Source organism: Fukomys damarensis, unplaced genomic scaffold, assembly GCF_012274545.1.
Source record: "Fukomys damarensis isolate Sample0158 unplaced genomic scaffold, DMR_v1.0_HiC HiC_scaffold_3, whole genome shotgun sequence".
NCBI classification, from domain to species: Eukaryota; Metazoa; Chordata; class Mammalia; order Rodentia; family Bathyergidae; genus Fukomys; species Fukomys damarensis.
Window position 1 is genome coordinate 11,326,546 of NW_022900915.1, and position 19,366 is coordinate 11,345,911.

At 45.6% G+C, this 19,366-nt stretch overlaps 1 protein-coding gene across 7 annotated transcripts in view; it reads left to right on the plus strand.

Moving 5' to 3' along the window:
* Ppp2r2b (protein phosphatase 2 regulatory subunit Bbeta) overlaps window positions 1-19,366 on the plus strand; it is a 508,455-nt gene that overhangs the window by 449,628 nt on the left and 39,461 nt on the right. For all 7 annotated transcript variants that reach the window (XM_010627064.3, XM_010627065.3, XM_010627066.3 and 4 more), the window contains 2 exons: window positions 6,555-6,732; window positions 19,043-19,207. In XM_010627064.3, the coding sequence (XP_010625366.1) occupies window positions 6,555-6,732; window positions 19,043-19,207 (343 nt within the window). The remainder of the gene's footprint in view (window positions 1-6,554; window positions 6,733-19,042; window positions 19,208-19,366) is intronic.

Sequence of the window (19,366 nt, forward strand, 5' to 3'; positions counted from 1 at the left end):
CACCACAAACCTGTGCTCCCAGACTCCAGGGCAAGGGTTTATTCCAAGGAAGAGGCGGGCTCCTGGGACTTTAACGCTCCTCCGTTTTCTTTCCTGAACTAAACAGCCTTGGTTTCTGCTTCCAAAAAAGAGGAAGGAGTTGTGTATTGTCTGTTTCCCCTGAGCTTCCTAAGGATGCTCTGTGTAGCGAATAAATGTTTGCTGAAGGCTTTGTCTGCCATCTGTGTAGGGTCTAAGCATTCCCAGATGCACATCCCAATGGATGGCGTGAAGCCCGCCTAACCCCAGGACCCCAGCGCACTCCATGAGTCTGAACACGGACGGAGTCCTCTCAGCTATCTGGGGACGGGGTGGGAAGCACCTGCGGAAGGAACACTAACAAGGATATGGAGCTGATGGGGACTCAGCACTGGGCGCAGTTTTTCAAAAGGCCCCATAACGTTGATTGTGTTGATTGTACTTAACAAGCAGGGTATTCAGAGGCTTGCTGCTGAACTCCATGTGATTTGACGGATGGTTAGCAAAAAGCTAAAATCCTTCCTCGTCCTCCTGCCGACGAGCCCCCACCGTCCCCCCAAAATGTCATCTTCTCTCTGTTCTTTATCTCCTGTCTGGCCATGCCTGCTCTCGGAGTCTTGCCCTGAATCTGTCACCGTGCAGGGGTGCTGCAGGTTGCCATGGTAAACACAGCTGTTGTTTTTCTCTGTGAAAAGTCGCTGGTGAAGGTGCAGAGAGTCCTCCCCTCCAGCCCTTCCCTGCTGTGCATCTCCATAGACGTCTTCTAAAGAAGAGCCTGGGGGGCTTCCTGTGTTCCCCGGCTCTGCTCGGCTCTCATTGTGCGCCTCTGAAGCAGGGATCACAACCCACCGCCAGCCCCCACTCAGGTGCAGCTGAGTCGCCGGCCAGCGTGGTCACCAGAGAAGCCTAATGACAGTCACATTCCTTCTGCTAGTAAATGGGTTCTGGGAAGTCAGAGCTGATCTGGCATTTCCCGAGAGGAGAGACAGGGAAAATAATAAGAGGGGAGGAGGAGGAGGGGGAAGACCAGAAAGGGGTGGGTACCCGCCGGAAGGAACGGAGAGGACACAGGGAGATGTGAGGAGGAGGCGATCGCTCAGCAGACAGAGGAGGCAGCATCTGTAGATGGCTGTGGGTGGGAGCTGTTGGCGTGTTCCTCAGCTTTTCTCACACTCACAGTGAAATCCTTGATCCACCCTGACCACTGTTCCCACATTTCCCGATCCTCTCCCTTACTCCTCTCTAGCCCCGAAAGCTCCTCGCGGCTCCTCCAGAAGTCTCCGCAAGTCCTGCCTCAGTGTGTTTGCACACGTTGCTCCCCTTGCCCAGAATGCTCTTCCTCGGGAGCCAAGGGCTCCCTGCCGGACTTTATTCAGGTCTCTGCTCAAATGTTACCCCTCAGAGAGGTCTCCACGGCCCCTCACATCACACAGCTCATTCCCCTTTTGCCATTCCTGTTCCCAGTCCAAGCTCATAGTCGTGGAAGAACTGACACCCACAAGAGCAGAGCTCACTGTTGTGTTCCCAGCCCCTAGAACATGTCTGATGGAGAGAAGAAATTGGATAAGTGTTTGTTGAGTGAATAATCAAATCACTACCCCTACTTCCAGCAGAGCACAGCCTTGCACGCCTGCACACCACAGCCTCTCCCCTGTGAGCCGTGTGCATTCCTGGCCTTCTAAATACAGTGCAGCTCCCTTCCCACCCCACTCCTGCCTGGTGAGCTCCCGTGGTCCTGAGCCAGGCAAAGCCCAGCATCCTCTCCTTTCTGAGGTCTGCCTGGGCCTCTCTGGCAGATCAGGCCGCCCCCTTGCCGACAGGTCTGCCCACCTGCCTCTCTTCCAAGCCTCTGAGGGTGTTTTCCCAGGGCCTGGAACACAGGGCTAGGCTGAGTCCCTGCCCAGCCTCAGATCGCAGTGTGACTGCAAATTACTTAACTTTCCAGTGCCTCGACTTGTTCATCCACGCAGAAAGGAACATTGTATGTGTAAGATAACTTGCTGGCGAGTTGCCCCAGGGCTTTAGACACTCTGCGCTGTCATTTAGGTGCAAGGACAGAGTAGAGGGTGTGCAGCTTGAGGTGGGTGGCACAGAAGGCCTCTCTGAGCAGTGACTTTGGGACAGAGGCCTGGGTGAAGTGAGGGAGTGAGGCACTTGGCACTCTGGGAACAGTTCGCTCGCTCTCTCTCTCTCTCTCTCTCTCTCCCTCTCTCTCCCTCTCCCTCTCCCTCTCCCTCTCCCTCTCCCTCCCCTGAAAGCCTCCTTTGGGTTAGCTGCGGGCGGCTCTCTGGGCTCAGACCTCACTGGGTCACTACGGTAATCTGACGGGGTATCCAGGCAAGACCCGGCCTCCAGGCTTGTTCTGAGGAATCAGCATGGGAAGATGAGCTGGAGTGGCCCAGAGAGGCTCACCCACCCTGTTCTAGCAGCGCAGAGCCCACTGCACCTGCTCGCATGGCTCCCCCTGCCCAGGTAGCACAGCCTCCTCGGCAGCTGCGGGTGGGGCAGAAGATTTAACTGAACTGAAACGTCCTGACCTGATCTCGGATGCAATCTGGTTCTGGCTTTGTTTGACAAAGGCAGGCGGTGAGGCCTTTGAAGAATGGCTTAGGCTGATGGGGAGAGCGGCAGAAGATGACTGGGGTAGGAGGCAGAAACCTCGCTGTGCTTGCCACACCCAGGGGACACCCCTCTGTCCTTGTACCCAGTGACAGCGGAGAGTGTTTAAAGCCCTGGGGCAACTCGCCAGCGAGTTGTCTAGCACATGCGATGTTCCTTTCTGCGTGGATGAGCAAGTCGAGGCCCAGGAAGGTTAAGTACTTCGCTGTCCCCACGAGGGTCTCAATGTCCTCGTCTGTATCCTTCAGGGCGGTTGCTCGTTTTCAATCTTTCCTTCGCACAGAAACAGTTCTTTCGGCAAAAATAGTACGGCAAACCCAAGCAGATACAGTGAAGAGTCAAACCTGTAACATGTTACACAGAAAGACACATCACCGAGAACGATGGAAGGAGTATGTTCAGCGCCAGAGGGAGGATTTTGAGGGAACCTAATGGCAACGTGTCTTTTTCTGAGGTTCATCATCTATTTAAACAGTCGCTGTAGGTTTTGATCACCTGCAGTATTACTAAGACTAATGAAGCGGTGAGGTCCAGACTGAAAGGCTTTCTGCTGTGTTTTCTTAGATGCACGAGATGGTGACCAGACGACACCTAGGTGGAGGCTCTAAGGCCTATCCACACCAGCTGTTCCCTGCTTCAGGGTCACAATCACGCGACACAGCATCTTTCCAAAGTATTGGGCTGAGCCACATGAAATTACTGACATTCGGCCACTCTTGACTTGCAGAAAAGTCGGTTCTATATCTTGGTGTCCAACGATGGCTAAGTGTGCACACTCAGAAAGCAGATTGCTTGAGGCCAGACCCCAGCTCCCCAACCCCTTTCTCTGAATTCATCCCTGCCCCTCTCCAGCGAGTCAGGCAAAGAGGAACCTCTCCAAGTGAGATTGGCTCCTGGGAGGCTGGGTCTCATCAAGCCTCGGGGGTGGGCGGGCCAGAGGAGCAGGGAGGGTACCTCACTCCGGGGAAATAGTGGCAAAGTCCTCTCCCTTTCTAGCCCTGAAGGCGGAATGTAGCCAGAGTAAGTGGGAAACAGTCTCAGCCTGGTTCCCTGATTTGTCCCTTATCCTTCTTGAACCACCAAACTTCCCTTGTTCTTCTTGCGAGGGAAGGAAATAGTAGGAAATCGTAGGGTTGCAAACAAGCCTTGACCTGGACACAGGAATGAAGCCGGACTACCTCGAGCAGATTCATCCTGCCCCCGACCCTACCCCCTGCACACTCACACACAGCCTTATCTGGGCAAAGCATTAGAGGCTCCCGTCCCTAGGCACCTGCACAAAGCCCCTTCCCACGACGCGGTACGTCATGGAATATGTCAGCCTGAATTAGCAGGCAGGCCCGTCACATTAAGCGGAAGCCGCGGGCTGGCAGGTCCCTCTTGGTGTTGCCTCTTGATCCTCGCTGTCACGCTCAGGTCCGAGTCAGCACAGCCACAGGGACGCTCTGCAGACACTGCACAGCTCTGCAAGGGGCCCAGGGAAGAATTTGGGGCCGAGTGAGCCTTGCAGATTGCATTTCCTCTGTGGCCCTGGGAGCCTGCTCTGAGCTCTGGCGTCCACGGGGGTCTGGAGGAGCAGGCAGCACTCACAAGCTCCAGGCGGGGAGCTCCTTGGTGACACCCTGGAGCCGTGGCTCCTGTTTCTGGAAGCACGCAGAGCAGATGCCCTGTTCAAACACTATGAGAACCTCAGCGCCTGACTGAGGCTTCTTCACCACAGCACCGTCGTGACCCCCTCCATAGCTATTACTAGCAATGATCCCACTTACTCTATAAATTTCCCTGGCAACTTACAGGGCATCTGTCACCTCCTATCCTATGTGACACTGTGTGTGGAGCGGCAGAGAGAACTGGGCTAGCTTTGCATCCAGGCGGGTCCTGAGATCAAATCCTGTCTGTGCTTTTCATAGCCAGGTAGCACAAGTCAGTGATTCAGTCTCTCTGTGCCTGAGTTTTTTCTGTGTAATAGGACTTTGTGCTGGGGCCTACTTCAGAGACATAATGAAAGAATTATCTGAGATGGTGGGAGAAGAAAGCCTCGTGCTGCATGAATGCCCAATAAACATTTCAGGACTAAAATCACTTTTATGCCCATGGCAGAGCCTCGTTCAGCAGGACGCACCTTCTCCTTAAACTCCTTAAACTTTCCACCTCATTATCCTCTCCCTTGTTCTCTGGTCTCCCTCTGGACTGCACTGATCCAAACCTGCACTTGATCATGTCGGAGCCACTGAAAATCCTTTTATTTCTTCCCATTTGGGGGCTGATGCCACACCTCGTTCTTACAGCTCGCCTCCTGTCTACCCTGACGCCTCACCCCCAGGATGGTTTCCGTTACCTTCTCTGTGTCAGCTGCCCTAAGCCGTGGGTCACTTGCTCTTGCCTCACCCCGTGAGAAGGCCGTGCTCACGCCATTTCCCTGTGTGGAACGTTCTTCCTTCCCCATTTGGCCGTCCTCAACTTCACCCTTTCTTACCTCTCAGGAAAGCTCCTCTGGGCCTTCTCACCCTATTTAAACCTTCCTGGAAATTATATCCTCTCTTTTGGTCATTTACCCCATTTTATTAGGAGGTGATTTACTTTGTGTCTGCCTCCCTGGCACACCGGGTATGTGACGGCAGGCCCGGTGTCACGGGCTTACCGGTTGGGTCCCCAGGGACTTTGTGCGGTGCCCAGCAAATGTTGCCGAGAGAGGAGGGTAGGCAGTGAAGCAGAGGGCCGACCATCCTGACAAATCCCCGCAAGTACCCTTCATAATCAAGCAGTTGCTGCATCTCAAGTACTGACACCACAGCTCTGCAGGAGCAGGTTGTTGGCTGGGTCTCCAGCCTGTGAGCTGGTGATGAATTCACTCAGAGTCCAGGTGTCCAGGTGCTGGCATCCCAGGGTTACAGGCTACGTGTGCTCCAGCAGCATTATCCATGGCTGGGCTTGCGGCCGCATATGCTCTCCCTCCCTTCCCTTTCTGGGCATTTGGTGGACCCCTGACATTTTCTGTGTCTGCACACAGGGTGTCTCTGTTTCCAAGAGACCCAGCATCATATTTGTCTAGAGCTCTGTTGCCCTGAATCATTCATTTCACTTAGAAACTCAAATATGAGCTGAACTCCCTCAAGACTGAGTGGGGGAATTCTGTTTTCTGCAAGGTTGTATTGTTGAGGCAACTGCACTTCACAAAATTCAGTCTTTGTTTTCAGCTGCTTGCCTTCACCACCTGGGTTGAAGCCAGTCCAAAAGCTGAAGTCTTAATCTACCACCTGGTATCAAATCAGCCAGGGCTCAGTTGCAAGTGATGATTTGCTTGGAAAAAAAATAGCTTTTGGTTATTTTCATGTTTCTATTAAAGGACTGCACCTGTGTTGTATGGTTTTGTTTGTTTTCCTCCCTCATTTTTTTAGGAGCCAATTTACCCAGAATTCAAAGAGGCAGAAGAGTTCTGTGTCTTTGTTCATATTTTCCAGAGAGAGTCATATGTGGAAATCATTTAGCTGCCTGAGTCTCTGACCTGCCAAGAACAAAACACTAGTGTTTACTCTTACTCAGCCACCCAACAAACAAATACCTTGGGAAACCATATAATTTATTGTCCAAACTGGGACAGTTGGGCTGGGAATTTAGCTCAGTGGCACCGCGCCTGCCTCACAAGTGCAAGGTCCTGTGTTCGATCCCCAGTACCCCCCGCCAAAAAAAAAGAAAGAAAGAAATTTCCAATCAACACCAAGTGATGCTGATGCTTTTAGGAAAGGACCAAAGCCAATGGGGCCCCCAGCAAATGGGAACAACATGTGGCTTCTCTGACTCCAAGCTTCTGTACTATTGCGGTGCTTTCACGTGTGGTAATAACGGGTGTAAACACACACGCTCTCTCCCGAGCAAAGAGCTTTGATGCTGAGTGATTTGTTTCTCCTGCATCCCAGGTGCCCGTCCTGAGACCCATGGATCTGATGGTGGAGGCCGCCCCTCGAAGAGTATTTGCCAACGCACACACGTATCACATCAACTCCATTTCAGTCAACAGTGACTACGAAACCTACATGTCGGCTGATGACCTGAGGATCAACCTATGGAACTTTGAAATAACCAATCAGAGTTTTAGTATCCTTTCCCCGCAGCCAATAATCAATGGGCATAAATCAAGAGTATTCAGGTATGAGCAGGCCCTGGGAACATAGAAAAATATGTTTACAGCTACAACGCCTAGAACCTGCACAGAACTCTTCCCTTTTGAGATGTATGGCACCTGTGAGACTCCATCATCCTAGAGAAGCTAGGTAAACACTGAGTTACAAACAGAGGCCCGGGACTAGCTCTGGACTGGGATTCCAGAGCAGTAATTTCATGCAATGTCATTTATGTATCATGAGTTAAATTTTAATGTGACTTTACCAACAGTAAGGTAAAATCCTAGAGTCCAGTTAGGTGTCCTCTGCTAAAGGGTTCATAAATGATTTGTGAGTACAACACGGGCCTCAGGTACAGGAGATGGTATTTGCTGTTACATTAATGAAAATAACAGGGACTGCCGCTTGTGGAGTTACTTGCATTAGCAACTGTAAGCACAGTATCTCATTTTGACCCTCTGCTGAAGGATATGATATGCTATCACAGGAAAGTGTACATAGCATAATTGTACGGCTGGATGAAATTTCACAGACCAAACATTCCTGTAACCAACATCCACATCCAAAAGAACGTCAGTTCCCAAGTTGTCATTATATCTTCTTTTTGTGCTATTTCTGCCTCTCAAGTATATATTTGACATAACAACCTGTCCTGTAAATATTATTTTTCCCATTTAACTAAAAATTAGAGAAGTCAAGAAAATTCCTGTCCGTGGCAGTATTCATACCCCATTGTATTGACCCTGCATTATCGAGTGCTTATGTGCCCTGTCCCTTCGGAAGCTTAATTCTTCACTGTCATTCACAAACCAGTTCACGGCTTCACCACTAGAGCGGCTGGCTACAAGTCAGTATTAACTCTTCTCCTGCACTCACCAGTGCCCTCCACCCCGTCTCCACCGAGCTACTAGCCCTGTCAATGCTTTCTCTAAAGCTGATCTCAAATCCACTCAGATCTCTCCATCCCCACCCCTGCCCAGCCGGCTGCTATTAACCACCATTTCCTCTCCCCTGCCCACTCTCCTACCCAGTAGAGTGAACCTCTCAACGTGTCATGTGCCTTTCTTTCCTGCTAAAAACACTCTGGCAGCCTCCTGCTGAAGTTAACACCCAGGGTACTTATCCTGGACGATGTGATTTCACACCGTCTTTGGTTCCCTGTCATATCATTCTTCTCTAACTCACTCTGCTTTAGCCAACTGCTGCAGTCACTTTTCTGTTCCTGCTTAAACGTTCTTCTTCCATGCTTTGTGTCTGCTGCCTCCTCCTCCTGCTGCACACGGCTGGCTACAGGTCATTATTCAGGCCCGCATCCAGTGTCATCTCCGCGGAGGCACTCTCTCCCACTAACTCCTAACAAGCTATCAGGGACTCCTTATCTGCTATCTTCATAGGGTTTATCATATTTGAAATCATTTTTAGTGGGACCTTCTTCGCTCTCCCATCTTGGAAGGTGAATGCTATGAAAGCAGAGATGATGATACGTTGCTTCATTCCATGGCGTGCAACATTCAGCATGTAGAAAGTTGACTGCATCCGTTGGGTTTGAAGTAGTAAAACTTCAGATGTCATCCCATCGACAGTTGAATAGGAAACCCAACCTGGAAATTTAACTCCATGAGTTATACTACAGCTCTGGGTATTCTAATATAAAATCGATTCCATAGTGGATCAAACTCTTAAAAGATTATTTCTCCCATAAAGTCCAATGTTGGTGAATTCCACCAACAAGCATCAATAATTTAGAGCCTAGGCCTCCCTCTGTGCTCTTGAAGCTCCCATGTCACCAAGCTTGTCTATAGCATGACAAGGGAGATCATAGAGGACCACACATGAAAGAATTCTGGGAGCCAGGTCCCAAAATAGCTTGCATTCCTTTGGCTGGAACTCAGCCACCTCTAACTGCAAGATAGGCTGGGATGTGCATCCTCTGTGCCCAAGAAAAGGTCCAGATTTGAGTACCTGGCTACCTAGTCTCCGCCCCAGACAATGTGCAGTAGTCCCCAAAGGCCTGTGAGGGAAGGTATTTTTAATCAGGTACAAGCAGTTACGACATATATTTGGAGACACTGACCATCAGGACTATGGCTGGCATCTTTTGTTGATCACAGAACAGACGTGACATACTGTCTGCGCCTGGGAAAACCTGCCCAAAGAGTTTGCCAGGCAGTGCAGCTGCTAATAGAATGAGTGTGGGTGGTGATTTCCTTTCCTTCTTTATATCTATTCCAAGAGCCAGAAATCTGCTCCAGCTCAGCTGCCTGTCACTCTGAGCTTCTGCTTTCCCAGGCTAGGTAACATGTTTTCTGAATTTCGCCTCCAGGCCTTCAAGGAGGAGGGAAGTTTCTTTAGGCCTTTTGGGAGACAGATGCCTTGGGGAGAATGCAAAGGGGATATATTAATAGTGCAGTTTAGGCTATATTCTGCACATGTGTGACAGCCTGCCAGATGCTGGCATACAAATGAGGCCGTACCATTCACCCTTAAAGCGGCCATATGTAAAATAATCATTGTCATCATGAGGGTGATGATAACTGATACCCATAGAGTTCTTCTCAACCAGACTGCCCTGAGCACTAACACTGTACCAATGGAGACCCTTTGGCTTCTCATTTCTGAAGTGTAGCCACCCTTGGGTAGGAGGTGACCATTTTTCAAAACAGCCTCAGAAAAATATCAACCACCAGGCACGTCTTACATCATGAGTTATTTAGCAACTATTTCTCTTATGTATCTTACCTACCATGGATACAGAAGAAATATAGCTTAGAATAAAATAATGTGAATTCCCTAAAGCATGGTGTAGGACCACTGGGGTGGGAAGCAAGAAGCTTCCAAGCAATACATGAACACTTTTGTTTTCATAATTACATTTTCCAGTGAGTGTTAGAAAACACAACTATCGTATCAATACTATGAGTTCATAGATTACTATAACTGTAAAATCAATTTAAATTACAAAGTAAAGCCAGGTGTGGTGGCACATGCCTGTAATCCCAGTACTTTATAGACTGAGGCAGGAGGATCACTGTGAGTTGAAGGCCAACCTAAACTACATGGCAAGAACCTGTTTCAAAAAAAGATTACAAAGTAAGTAAATGTAAAGCATTAATTAAATATCAAGTCAAATAATTTGGAGACATAGTTAAAAAAAAAGTCATGACTCCCAGGCATAACATTCAGTGTAATATTGGATAATGGCTGAAAACTCAGGCTTTGGAATCCAGTGAGCATAGAGTTGTCTCCTAGCTTTGCCTCTTTCTGCCTGTTTCTTAATTTACCCAAGTCTATTTCTCTATTTCACTATCTTTAGAAAGAAACTCTATCAAAAACTGTTGTAATAGTTACACAAACATGTCTGTGTGCACACATGCTTGAACAGTACCTTATTAAGTAAATGATCAGTAAACAGGGACTAATACAATCGTGATTATTACTGAAAGGACAAGAAAACTAGAAAAGGCAAATGTTAGAATGGAGGATCCCATCCTGTTGAATTCATTATCTGGCTCATCTTCCCAATTCTAAACTCTTCCCTTGGCTCTACAGTTGAATACTCTTTGCAAGATGTTGATTTGTATGCCCTAGTTACTTGATATTTTGGGTGTCAGAAGTCTAGTGCATTGTTTTTAGAGCTAGATCAGGGCAGCCATTCCTAAATCTTATGGCTTCTGTTCATGGATTTCTCCTTTCACCCAGGTCCTGGCTCAAAGTACATGAGTTTTGGTCTTAATGCATCAGGTTCACAATAACCCATTTCTGGATTAGTAAGTTTCTTGGACAAGAAGAAGCCCTATTTTTCATTAAATAGAAATGGCTCTTAAAATGCTACTTCTCCATGAAAACTCTGAATTACTCAGGATCTCTTTTTCATCAGACTAACAATGAGTTGACCTGGTTTATCACCTAGTCCAACAGAGGCCCTTATTAAATAGATCCATATCAAGTAAAAAACTACAGGCACAGTTCTCAACAACTACATATTGAGCAACCAGGCACTACAGTAAGCCTGCGGAAACAAAAGTGAAAAGAAATAAATGTCCTGCTTTCAGAATGATATGCATCAAACAATCACACTGATGACCATGCAGTTGTAAGTTGAAATAAATTCTGTAAAGAAAGGGAGTATAATTCCATGATGTATTTTTAGACTAGAGGATAAAAGAGGCTTTACTGAGCAGCTGACTGTTGAATTATGAAAGAGAGCAAAGATGTGTTGACTTAACAGAGAGATTTGGCAAGATTTGTCCACTATGTCCGAATGTCCTGTGCCAAAAAGGAGCATGACATATTAGAGGAACTTGCAGAAGGCCACTAGTAGTGGACCCAGGGAAGGAGGAGGAACATGGTGTAAGCAAAGCTGGGGAGGTTGGTTGAAGCCATGCTTTGTAGAAGTTTAATCTCTGGGCCTGATTCAGAGGGTTTTTCTGAAGGAACCAACTGCAATCCAGAATACTTCATCTTAGTAACTTCATACAGCAATTTCAATTGTCTACTGAGCTGAGGCCCACTTGAAGTTATCACGGGATCACATACTGTTGGTTTCCACGTGCTCGCTTCGGCAGCGCATACACTCTTGATTTCCAGCCTCTAGTGCCCCTAGTACCATGGACAGCTGCTTTCTTTTTAATCCAATGGGACTCTGCCAGGCAGGTTTGCGGGGGAGCTGAATCAATTTCTCTCCTTATTGCTTCAGTGGCTTTCATCCTGCCAAGGGATCAAATGTACAAATAAGTACAGACTGGGCATTTAGTGTAAAATAAGAACATTTCCTCTAATAGCACACTCGGTGTACTGGCCCATGTGTGCCAAGTTGGCCCTGTCTTTCCCACATTAAAAGGAATAGGGCAGGTTTTCCCAAGCTGGGTGTCTTGTTTGTGTGGATGCGAATCCTTAATGTTAGAGGCTAGTCCCAGAGGGTTGTGACTCCTCCTCCCTTTGAGCTTCATGTTTTCATGGGGAGAGGGTAAGAATTGAACTATGCAGATTTTTTTTTCTTGGATTTCTTAATCTTCCTTAGAACAATATAGCTTGGTAGTGGTGGGTCTGCAGACTTGAGTTAGATTCACTGGATTTGAATCCAGCTTCATCCTATAAAATCTGTGTAACCTTGACAACTTATTTATTTCTCTGACCTCAATTTCTACATCAGTTAATAGAGGTGATAATATATCTTATAAGGTTCTTGCAAGGATTAAATGAGGTAATGTTTAAAGTAATAAGCAGGGCACCTAGCAAAGAATGCAGGTTTAATAACTGGTAGCCATTAGTATGTGGAGAATTTTCCCATCCCACTTTTTTTTTTTACTACTATTGTGCTTGGATATTGTTCTCTCCAATAAAAACCGAAGGCTAAGTAATTCACACTGTACAAGCCAGACAACTTGGTCTCTTAATCTACTGTGGGTCTTTTGTATTTTAAAACTGCTTACAGAAAGGCTGCTAAGTCACAAAAATGAACTAAAGTAGAAGCCACAAACATTGCTGAGGATTTACTATATGAACTACAGATGGCATGAAGAGTAAAAGTACATCCCTGATATCATGGCCTCGTAATCTTGAGGATTGAGATAGAGCAATTAGAATTCAACCAGAAAAGCAGAAATCAGAGAGGTGAGTTGATGTAGAGAAAGAAAATGAGGAAGCAAGGGTGACTTATTCCACTCTGCACTTATGTGGATGGCTAAGCAAGTCCAAAGTCTACAAGCAGCCAGGAAGAGGAAATCACAAGCAAGCTGGAACCCCAGTGTCATGAGCTGCAGCTTTTCCATAGGTGACAGTCAGAATGGAAGATTCAGGGAGAAAGAAGAGCAACTTGCAGACCAAAAAGCCCTGGGGGCCTTTTAAATAATGAATTTAAAATGACTTCCCTTTTGATTCAGTTAGAGTTAATTGATTAAAGCCTTTGATAAAATCCTCTAAGGCAGTACCTAGTTGAACATCTGGTTGAATAACTAGGAAGTGTGTATATATGCTGCAAAATGGTCACTTTCTTTTTGCCTCCCACTCTTTAGAGAGACTATCTTTGTAGCCATCTAACCTGAAACGTAGTAGAAAGAGAATTCCAAGGGAAGTATCTGAGCCTAACCAAGTTAGCGTAGCACAAGGCCATCAAAGTGAGCATCGGAACAAAAGGAGATAATTATGTGACCATATTAGAAAAGATGAGTCTAACAATTTTTAAGCCTGTATCAAGTAGTAGGTATGTTACACATACCACCTCCTGTAGTTGTCTTTCTCTTTATTGCACATGACTTAACAGGTTCAGAATCATTCAGGTCTACATCATTGGTCACATAATTAAAATACAGGCTTCTCTTATTATGACTCTTAGTAAAACCTACTATATTACCCTATTACAAATTAGTCAAATATAATATGTAGTAAGTGTTCTCCTAGAGGTGCATCCTTACACAGATGCATTCAAGGAGTTGTGGATGAACAGATCCTGAAAGAAGGCCAAAATGCTTCCCAATGAAAGTCATACCTGAGTAGGCCTTTGACTTGAAAATTTTATAGCAGTAGAATTTCAGGCTTTTCCCCCTACATGTAGAAAAGCATTTATGGTTATGGGCCTTTCAAGTGTTCCCTCAGTCATAAAGGGAAAGCCCAAAGTCTTTTGAGGCTCACTACATATTTAATATAGCATCATGTGTCTCTGTCAGCCCTCACATTGAGCCTAGCAGTTGGCAAACACTCCATGAATGTTTGCACATTGGCTTTTTTTAAGCTCTTAAGAGGATAATATTCCATAAGGTCCTCTTTTGAGATATCCAGTGCCTTATCAAGTCACACATCCTTTCAGCTAATAAAATCTGAGTGCTTCATAATCATTTCTTAATATCCAAAGATTAAATTCAGACCTTGGAAAAGAAAAAAAAAGACCTCAGAGTAAGTCATGTCACCAAAAGGAAATTCAACCCAATACACTCAATGTTCATGGCCAAGATAGAACTATTTTGCCACCTTCTTTTCCAAATAATTATCAGACTTAACAGTCATTTGCTCTTACATGGGGGTGATCTTACCCAGGGAAATATCAGTTCTGCCCTACAGCTTGGCCAAGCTTTATAACAGTCAGCCCTTCAGAAAGAGGCTCTCCTTGCCTCTCCGATGCTTGACTCGCTTAGGACTCAGAGAAAAGCTTGTCAGTATCAGCAAAATCAGCAGTGATGAAACAGAATTATGCAAAGTCAGCAGCCCTCAAAGCCAACAAAGCAAATCAGTGTATATAGACACTGTCCTTAGAAAAACATACTTTCTTCAGAAAAAGAGATTCAGTCCAAAAGAAAAATCATTTAATATTTTTTCTCTATTATATTTTGGATAATTCAAGTTCTTAGTCTTTGAATAAGATTCAATTCATTTAAAGGCAAAGAAATTGAAACTAACTCAAAGAAAGTGACTTTCCCAAGTTCTCTCAGAAAGATAGAGACAGAATCAAAACTGAATCCCAGCCTCCTAGCCCCATTTTTTTAAATCATAACAATATTATCTTGAACTTAACCCATAAGATGAAGTTCCTGGTCCCTCAACTCTCATGGATGATTCTAAGTCAGTGAAACTGCTGCTTTTTTATTATTTTAGTATCTAATAGTATGTATTCATGGTAAAGATTTTGGAAAAATGAAATAAAATGTCCAGTTTTTTGCATCATAATTTAGTTTAATGCTAGCTAATTCAACCATATTAAGAAAAAAAGGAGTAGAAGAAAAGCAAAAAATTCAAAAATGCTTGGTTTACTCAGGAACCTGTCTTCTGTTCAGTTTATAACACAAACACATTCTTTCTTCCATGCTTTATTTTCCTGCTCAGTGTTTATCATTATCATAAATACTATACATTATACTTTTTACCTGGATTGTTGACCATTTTCCCCCAAAAGTGGAGATTCGCTAGGCCAGTTTTTTTTCAGTCAGCCTGATCACTTCCCCTGTACCCTGAATACTGGCAGGCTGTAGGTCTTTGAGAACAATGTATAATACGTGAAAGAATAACTGAATGAGTGAAGCCCAGTTGCTAAGGGAAAGCTTAACATGCTGACTTTAGGGTCTGATCACTCTACAAGATACAGCTGTATTTCCTTCCTCTCTCTCTTACTTTGATATTGGGGGGGGGTACTAGGGATCGAACTCTGGACCTTGCACTTTCAAGGCAGGCGGCAGCACCACTGAGCTAAATCCCCAGCCCTTACTCTGATTTTTTAAATATGGCTTTTTAAAATGAGGTTATGGTCAGACCAAAGTATACATTTTGTACCCAACCTTCTTCATTTACCATGTAATAAGCGTATAACAGCTGTCTTAAGTTTTTTCCATCTTAAAAAGCTATAACTGCATTAAAAGAAAAGGCAGAAATGCTACTGATCATTGAAAATAAAAGGAAAAACACTTAGTCATCAACCCATCCTGGTAAAACTAACATTTCAGTGCTTCATCTTTCAGATCATTATTTTCAGGGTATAAATTTAGGTCTTCTTATGATTATACCAGAGTTAGAATTTTGCATATGGTGGGTTTTTTACTGGCTTGGAAATATCACTACCAAAACAATGATGAGTTAGATTAAAACTCATATGACCACTTCCTTATATTTATATTTAGATTGCTGTCGATCTTTTCCTTTTATAATATTTCAGTAGTCTTTTTTATAAAGCTTGGATTTTCTAATCTTAGATTAAGGAAATGATTTTTGAATGGCTTCACACCCCCTAACTATCCTGCCATGATCCTCTCCAGCTCCTCATCCCACCACGGTATAATTTATGGCTCTGGCTTCTTATTTGTTTGAAACTGATCCCTAAAGAGGTGACCTCCCAGTGTCTTCAATTATTATTTTAAATGATGCCTTAGGCCACTGCCTGGCACAGCAGTACCCTCACCTTCTGCCTTCCAAGCCTGGAGCTCAGCTTCCAGACTGGCTGTGCCCCTGCTGTCCTCAGAGCTGCCTCCAGAGTCCCACCAGAGAGCCAGATTAACCCCTTTTGTTAGCAGAGGTAATTTGCCCGGGTTTAGCATTAATAAGGAATGCCACAAGCAGTTGGGGTCACAAAGAACAGATCTGTCAAGCCCCAGGGTTAATTTACTAGCAATCTGCTGGCTGCCAATGTTGTATGTTAGCTGTGAATCTAATGCTATATTTTGCATTTGCCACTTACTTCTTTGAGAAAACAAGGAAATAATTCGGACAGAGAGCTCTATGGATAAAGAGGAGAAAAATTGGCTGTCAGAATGTATCATTCCATGTACAAGGTCATCTAGGGGGGCATGCAGTGCTCATCTCTCCACTCCTTCCTTCCCGACGCAAAGGGCAAAAATGCTGGAATTACAGAACACTGTGAGGGCTGAAGGGGTGCAGGAGATTTCCAGAGGAGGCAATGTGAAGTTTCCTCCACTCTTCCCCATAAGCCACTGAATGGTTAGCAATTAGACTCTTGCAAGTATGTTTCTAAAACTCAGCAAGTTCTCCATTAGAAGACAAGCCAAGAATCCCTTGTCAGATTTTTGTCCCAACTTCTGGTCCAAAAATCTATGACATCATAGTACATAAAGATTCTGGTTCTTGAAAATGCCCTCACCAAAGGAACAGGTGAATAGGAGGACACAGGCCCAAAGCAGAAGAGAATGAGCTGCCCTCAGGATGAGTGTTGTGTCAGAAGAGCCAGATGGGCGTGGTGCGGCCCCTCCTCGGGAGAGGGGACGTGACATTGTGGCCCAGAACATGGACACTGGAATTGCACGAGCTCAGGTCCAAATCCAAGCTGGACTCTGTAAGAATCATATGAACTTGAGTGATTCATCTTAGTTCCTTATCAGTCAAATGGGGCTGTTCCTAGTATGACTTTGTAAGGCTGAGCTGAGGGGCAGGTGAGACAACACATGCACAGTGCTTAGCATGGGACAGGCCCAATATTTGGCAAACATCTGTTGCTCATTTTTATGGTCTTTCTCCTCACCTTTATCAACAGGGTTTGTTGTTGTCGTCCCACCTTACCCCCATTCCATGCTGGACACTGAACCCAGGAAGCTCTAGGCTGTGTCCTCAGCTCTTTATTTTTATTTCTGAGACAGGATCACACTCAGTTGCCCAGGCTGGCCACCTCCTGCCTCAGACTCCTGAGTAGCTGGGATTACAGGTTATTACAAGGAAGGTTAGAGTCATACTTTATATCCAAGTCCCAGAGAGTCAAACCTGACAAGTGCTCAAATCAAAAGCAAGCCTCGGGCGTGGAGGAGAAGGAAACCTAGGGCTTGGGGATGGAGGGTGTTTGAAAAGGCAGGTGTGGTGGCCAAGGCTGGGGGAGGGAGCCATGGCCCTAAGCAGATTCAGCAGGCAAACCCCGTGCAAGTGTCCTTGCTGGTGGAGGATGCTCATAGACAGTTTAGGCACTGTGTTTCATACGTCCTGACTTCAGGGCTTTATTTTTAGATGAGGAAAAAAATAACTGTGACTCCTCCCTCTGCTGTATCAAGATCCCTTCCCATTCGGCTTGTGTTTAGAGCTACATGGTAGAGGTTGAGAAAGCTGACACCAGATTTTCTGCCCCTATTTTGGGACAAGAGAAGCATAATCATTGGTACCGTAAGATGGCAAGGCTCTCTTTGGAGGGTGATGAAATCTGACAATAGCTGAACACAGACCTCTCTCACCCCTCTCCACATCGTGGCCACAGAGTCCACGGCCAGGATCAGACGGCCAGAGGGGACATGGGAGCTGCAACCTCCCCATGGGCAGCCTAAGCTTGTAGTCCCCCAAAGTGTGTACTGATTGCAGTGATATTTATAACTCTGGCAGAAATTGAGTTAAAATGTAGTATTTTGTGAATTCCCAAGTGATATTTGCATCTGAGTTGGGTGGGGGAGGTTATACCAAAATGTAATGTTAGGTCAGTCTCAAGCTAATTTTAGAAAGAATTCAACAGGATATGTGAGAGCTAATTGAAGAGGGAGAAGGAGTCACAGCCAGAGACAAAGCCACTGAAGCAACAAATTACATGTTGGAGAAGCTCTAACAGGAGCATAGGTGATGTAGATGACAGCAGATGACTACTTGGTTCATGCTACCAGGATTTGAAATATCAGCACATTTGCTTGTCTCCCTATCTACACTTTAGGGAGAAGCCTGTTACTTGCTTACTGAAAACAAAAGATGGTTTTTATCCATCCCTAGATGGTTTGTATCAAGTTATTGCTTCTTGATTCAGTGCCTTGTTTCCCATAATGTGTAACAGGGTCTTGTGGGACATTTTCATCTTAATTGTTATACATTTATTTTACATATATCATTAAACTCTTGGTTTGAATGAGCACTCTTAGAGAAAGGTCATCGTATTTAAAGGCAATCTGAAGAAAACCCAGTGAGTAAAAATTACCACCCGATGACACACACATGATAGGGAGAAAACTATAAAGGCGTCGTCACACACACGTTGAAGTCTGGGAAATGCGGGAATTGTTTGGGCCAATTTTACTGTGTGGCAGCATCAACATCACAAGGCCTGATCCTTTGTAGGGAGTTGCAGCATTTCAGACAGAATGTCCATCTCAGTCAGGTGCCTTCCAAGCTTTTGGTAGGACTGAAAAGGAATCAACAGAAACCTGTTTCCTCACGCATCCCAAACACGGTGCAGGAGGTGCTTGTTGCCACTGAATTGCTCTCATAAACAGAAGGCCAAATGTGTCATTCCAGAAACAACTGTATGGTTTTAAAATGGAGGTATAAATCTTAATCAGAGAGGAAAATGTTGAGGTCGGGGACAGATAATAAATCTAAGAGTGGTTTATGGAAACCCAAATCTCTTCCTTAATGATGATTATGAAGTAGAAAACAAAAGTTCTTTGTAACTTGGCACATTTAAGAGTGGTTGCATGAAGAGGTATCTTAGGTCATGAAAGGATGGCTTCTGTAAGTTATGGAGGATAAAGCAGTGATAAAGAATAAGGAGAGGTCTGGGATGTAGATCGGAGGTAGAATGCTTGCCTAACATTTGCTAGGCCCTGGGTTCAATCCCCAGGACTGGGGGAAAAAAAAAAAAGAATCAGGAGGTCTGAATTCTAATGCTACCTCTGACTACTAGGTAACATTAGCCCATTTTCTTAAAGTCCTGAGCCTCATCTGCCTGAAACCAGTACCAGTTGCTTTTTTGCTAAGAATTCCAATAAGGGTCCGTCCACTACAGGCATGGCAAATGGTACCACGTTGCCCTCTTAGGACACAGTGCTGTTGCTAACCCGCCAAGTTTCCATGTCCTTCTTCTGGTTTCCTCCTTGACTCGTCTGTGCCAGATATCGTGGACATCAAGCCAGCCAACATGGAGGAGCTCACAGAGGTGATCACAGCGGCAGAGTTCCACCCCCACCACTGCAACACCTTCGTGTACAGCAGCAGCAAAGGGACAATCCGGCTATGTGACATGCGGGCATCGGCCCTGTGTGACAGGCACACCAAGTGTGAGTAGCAGCCAAGGGTGTTGGGAGAGGGGCACTGTCATCTGACTTTGGGGATGTGGGTGGCATTGGGAGGTTTTCATCTTATTTGACAAAGGGAGAGTAAAACAAAAATCACAAATGTTGACCCAACTCAGGCATCAGCTCCACTTTTAGTGTTTC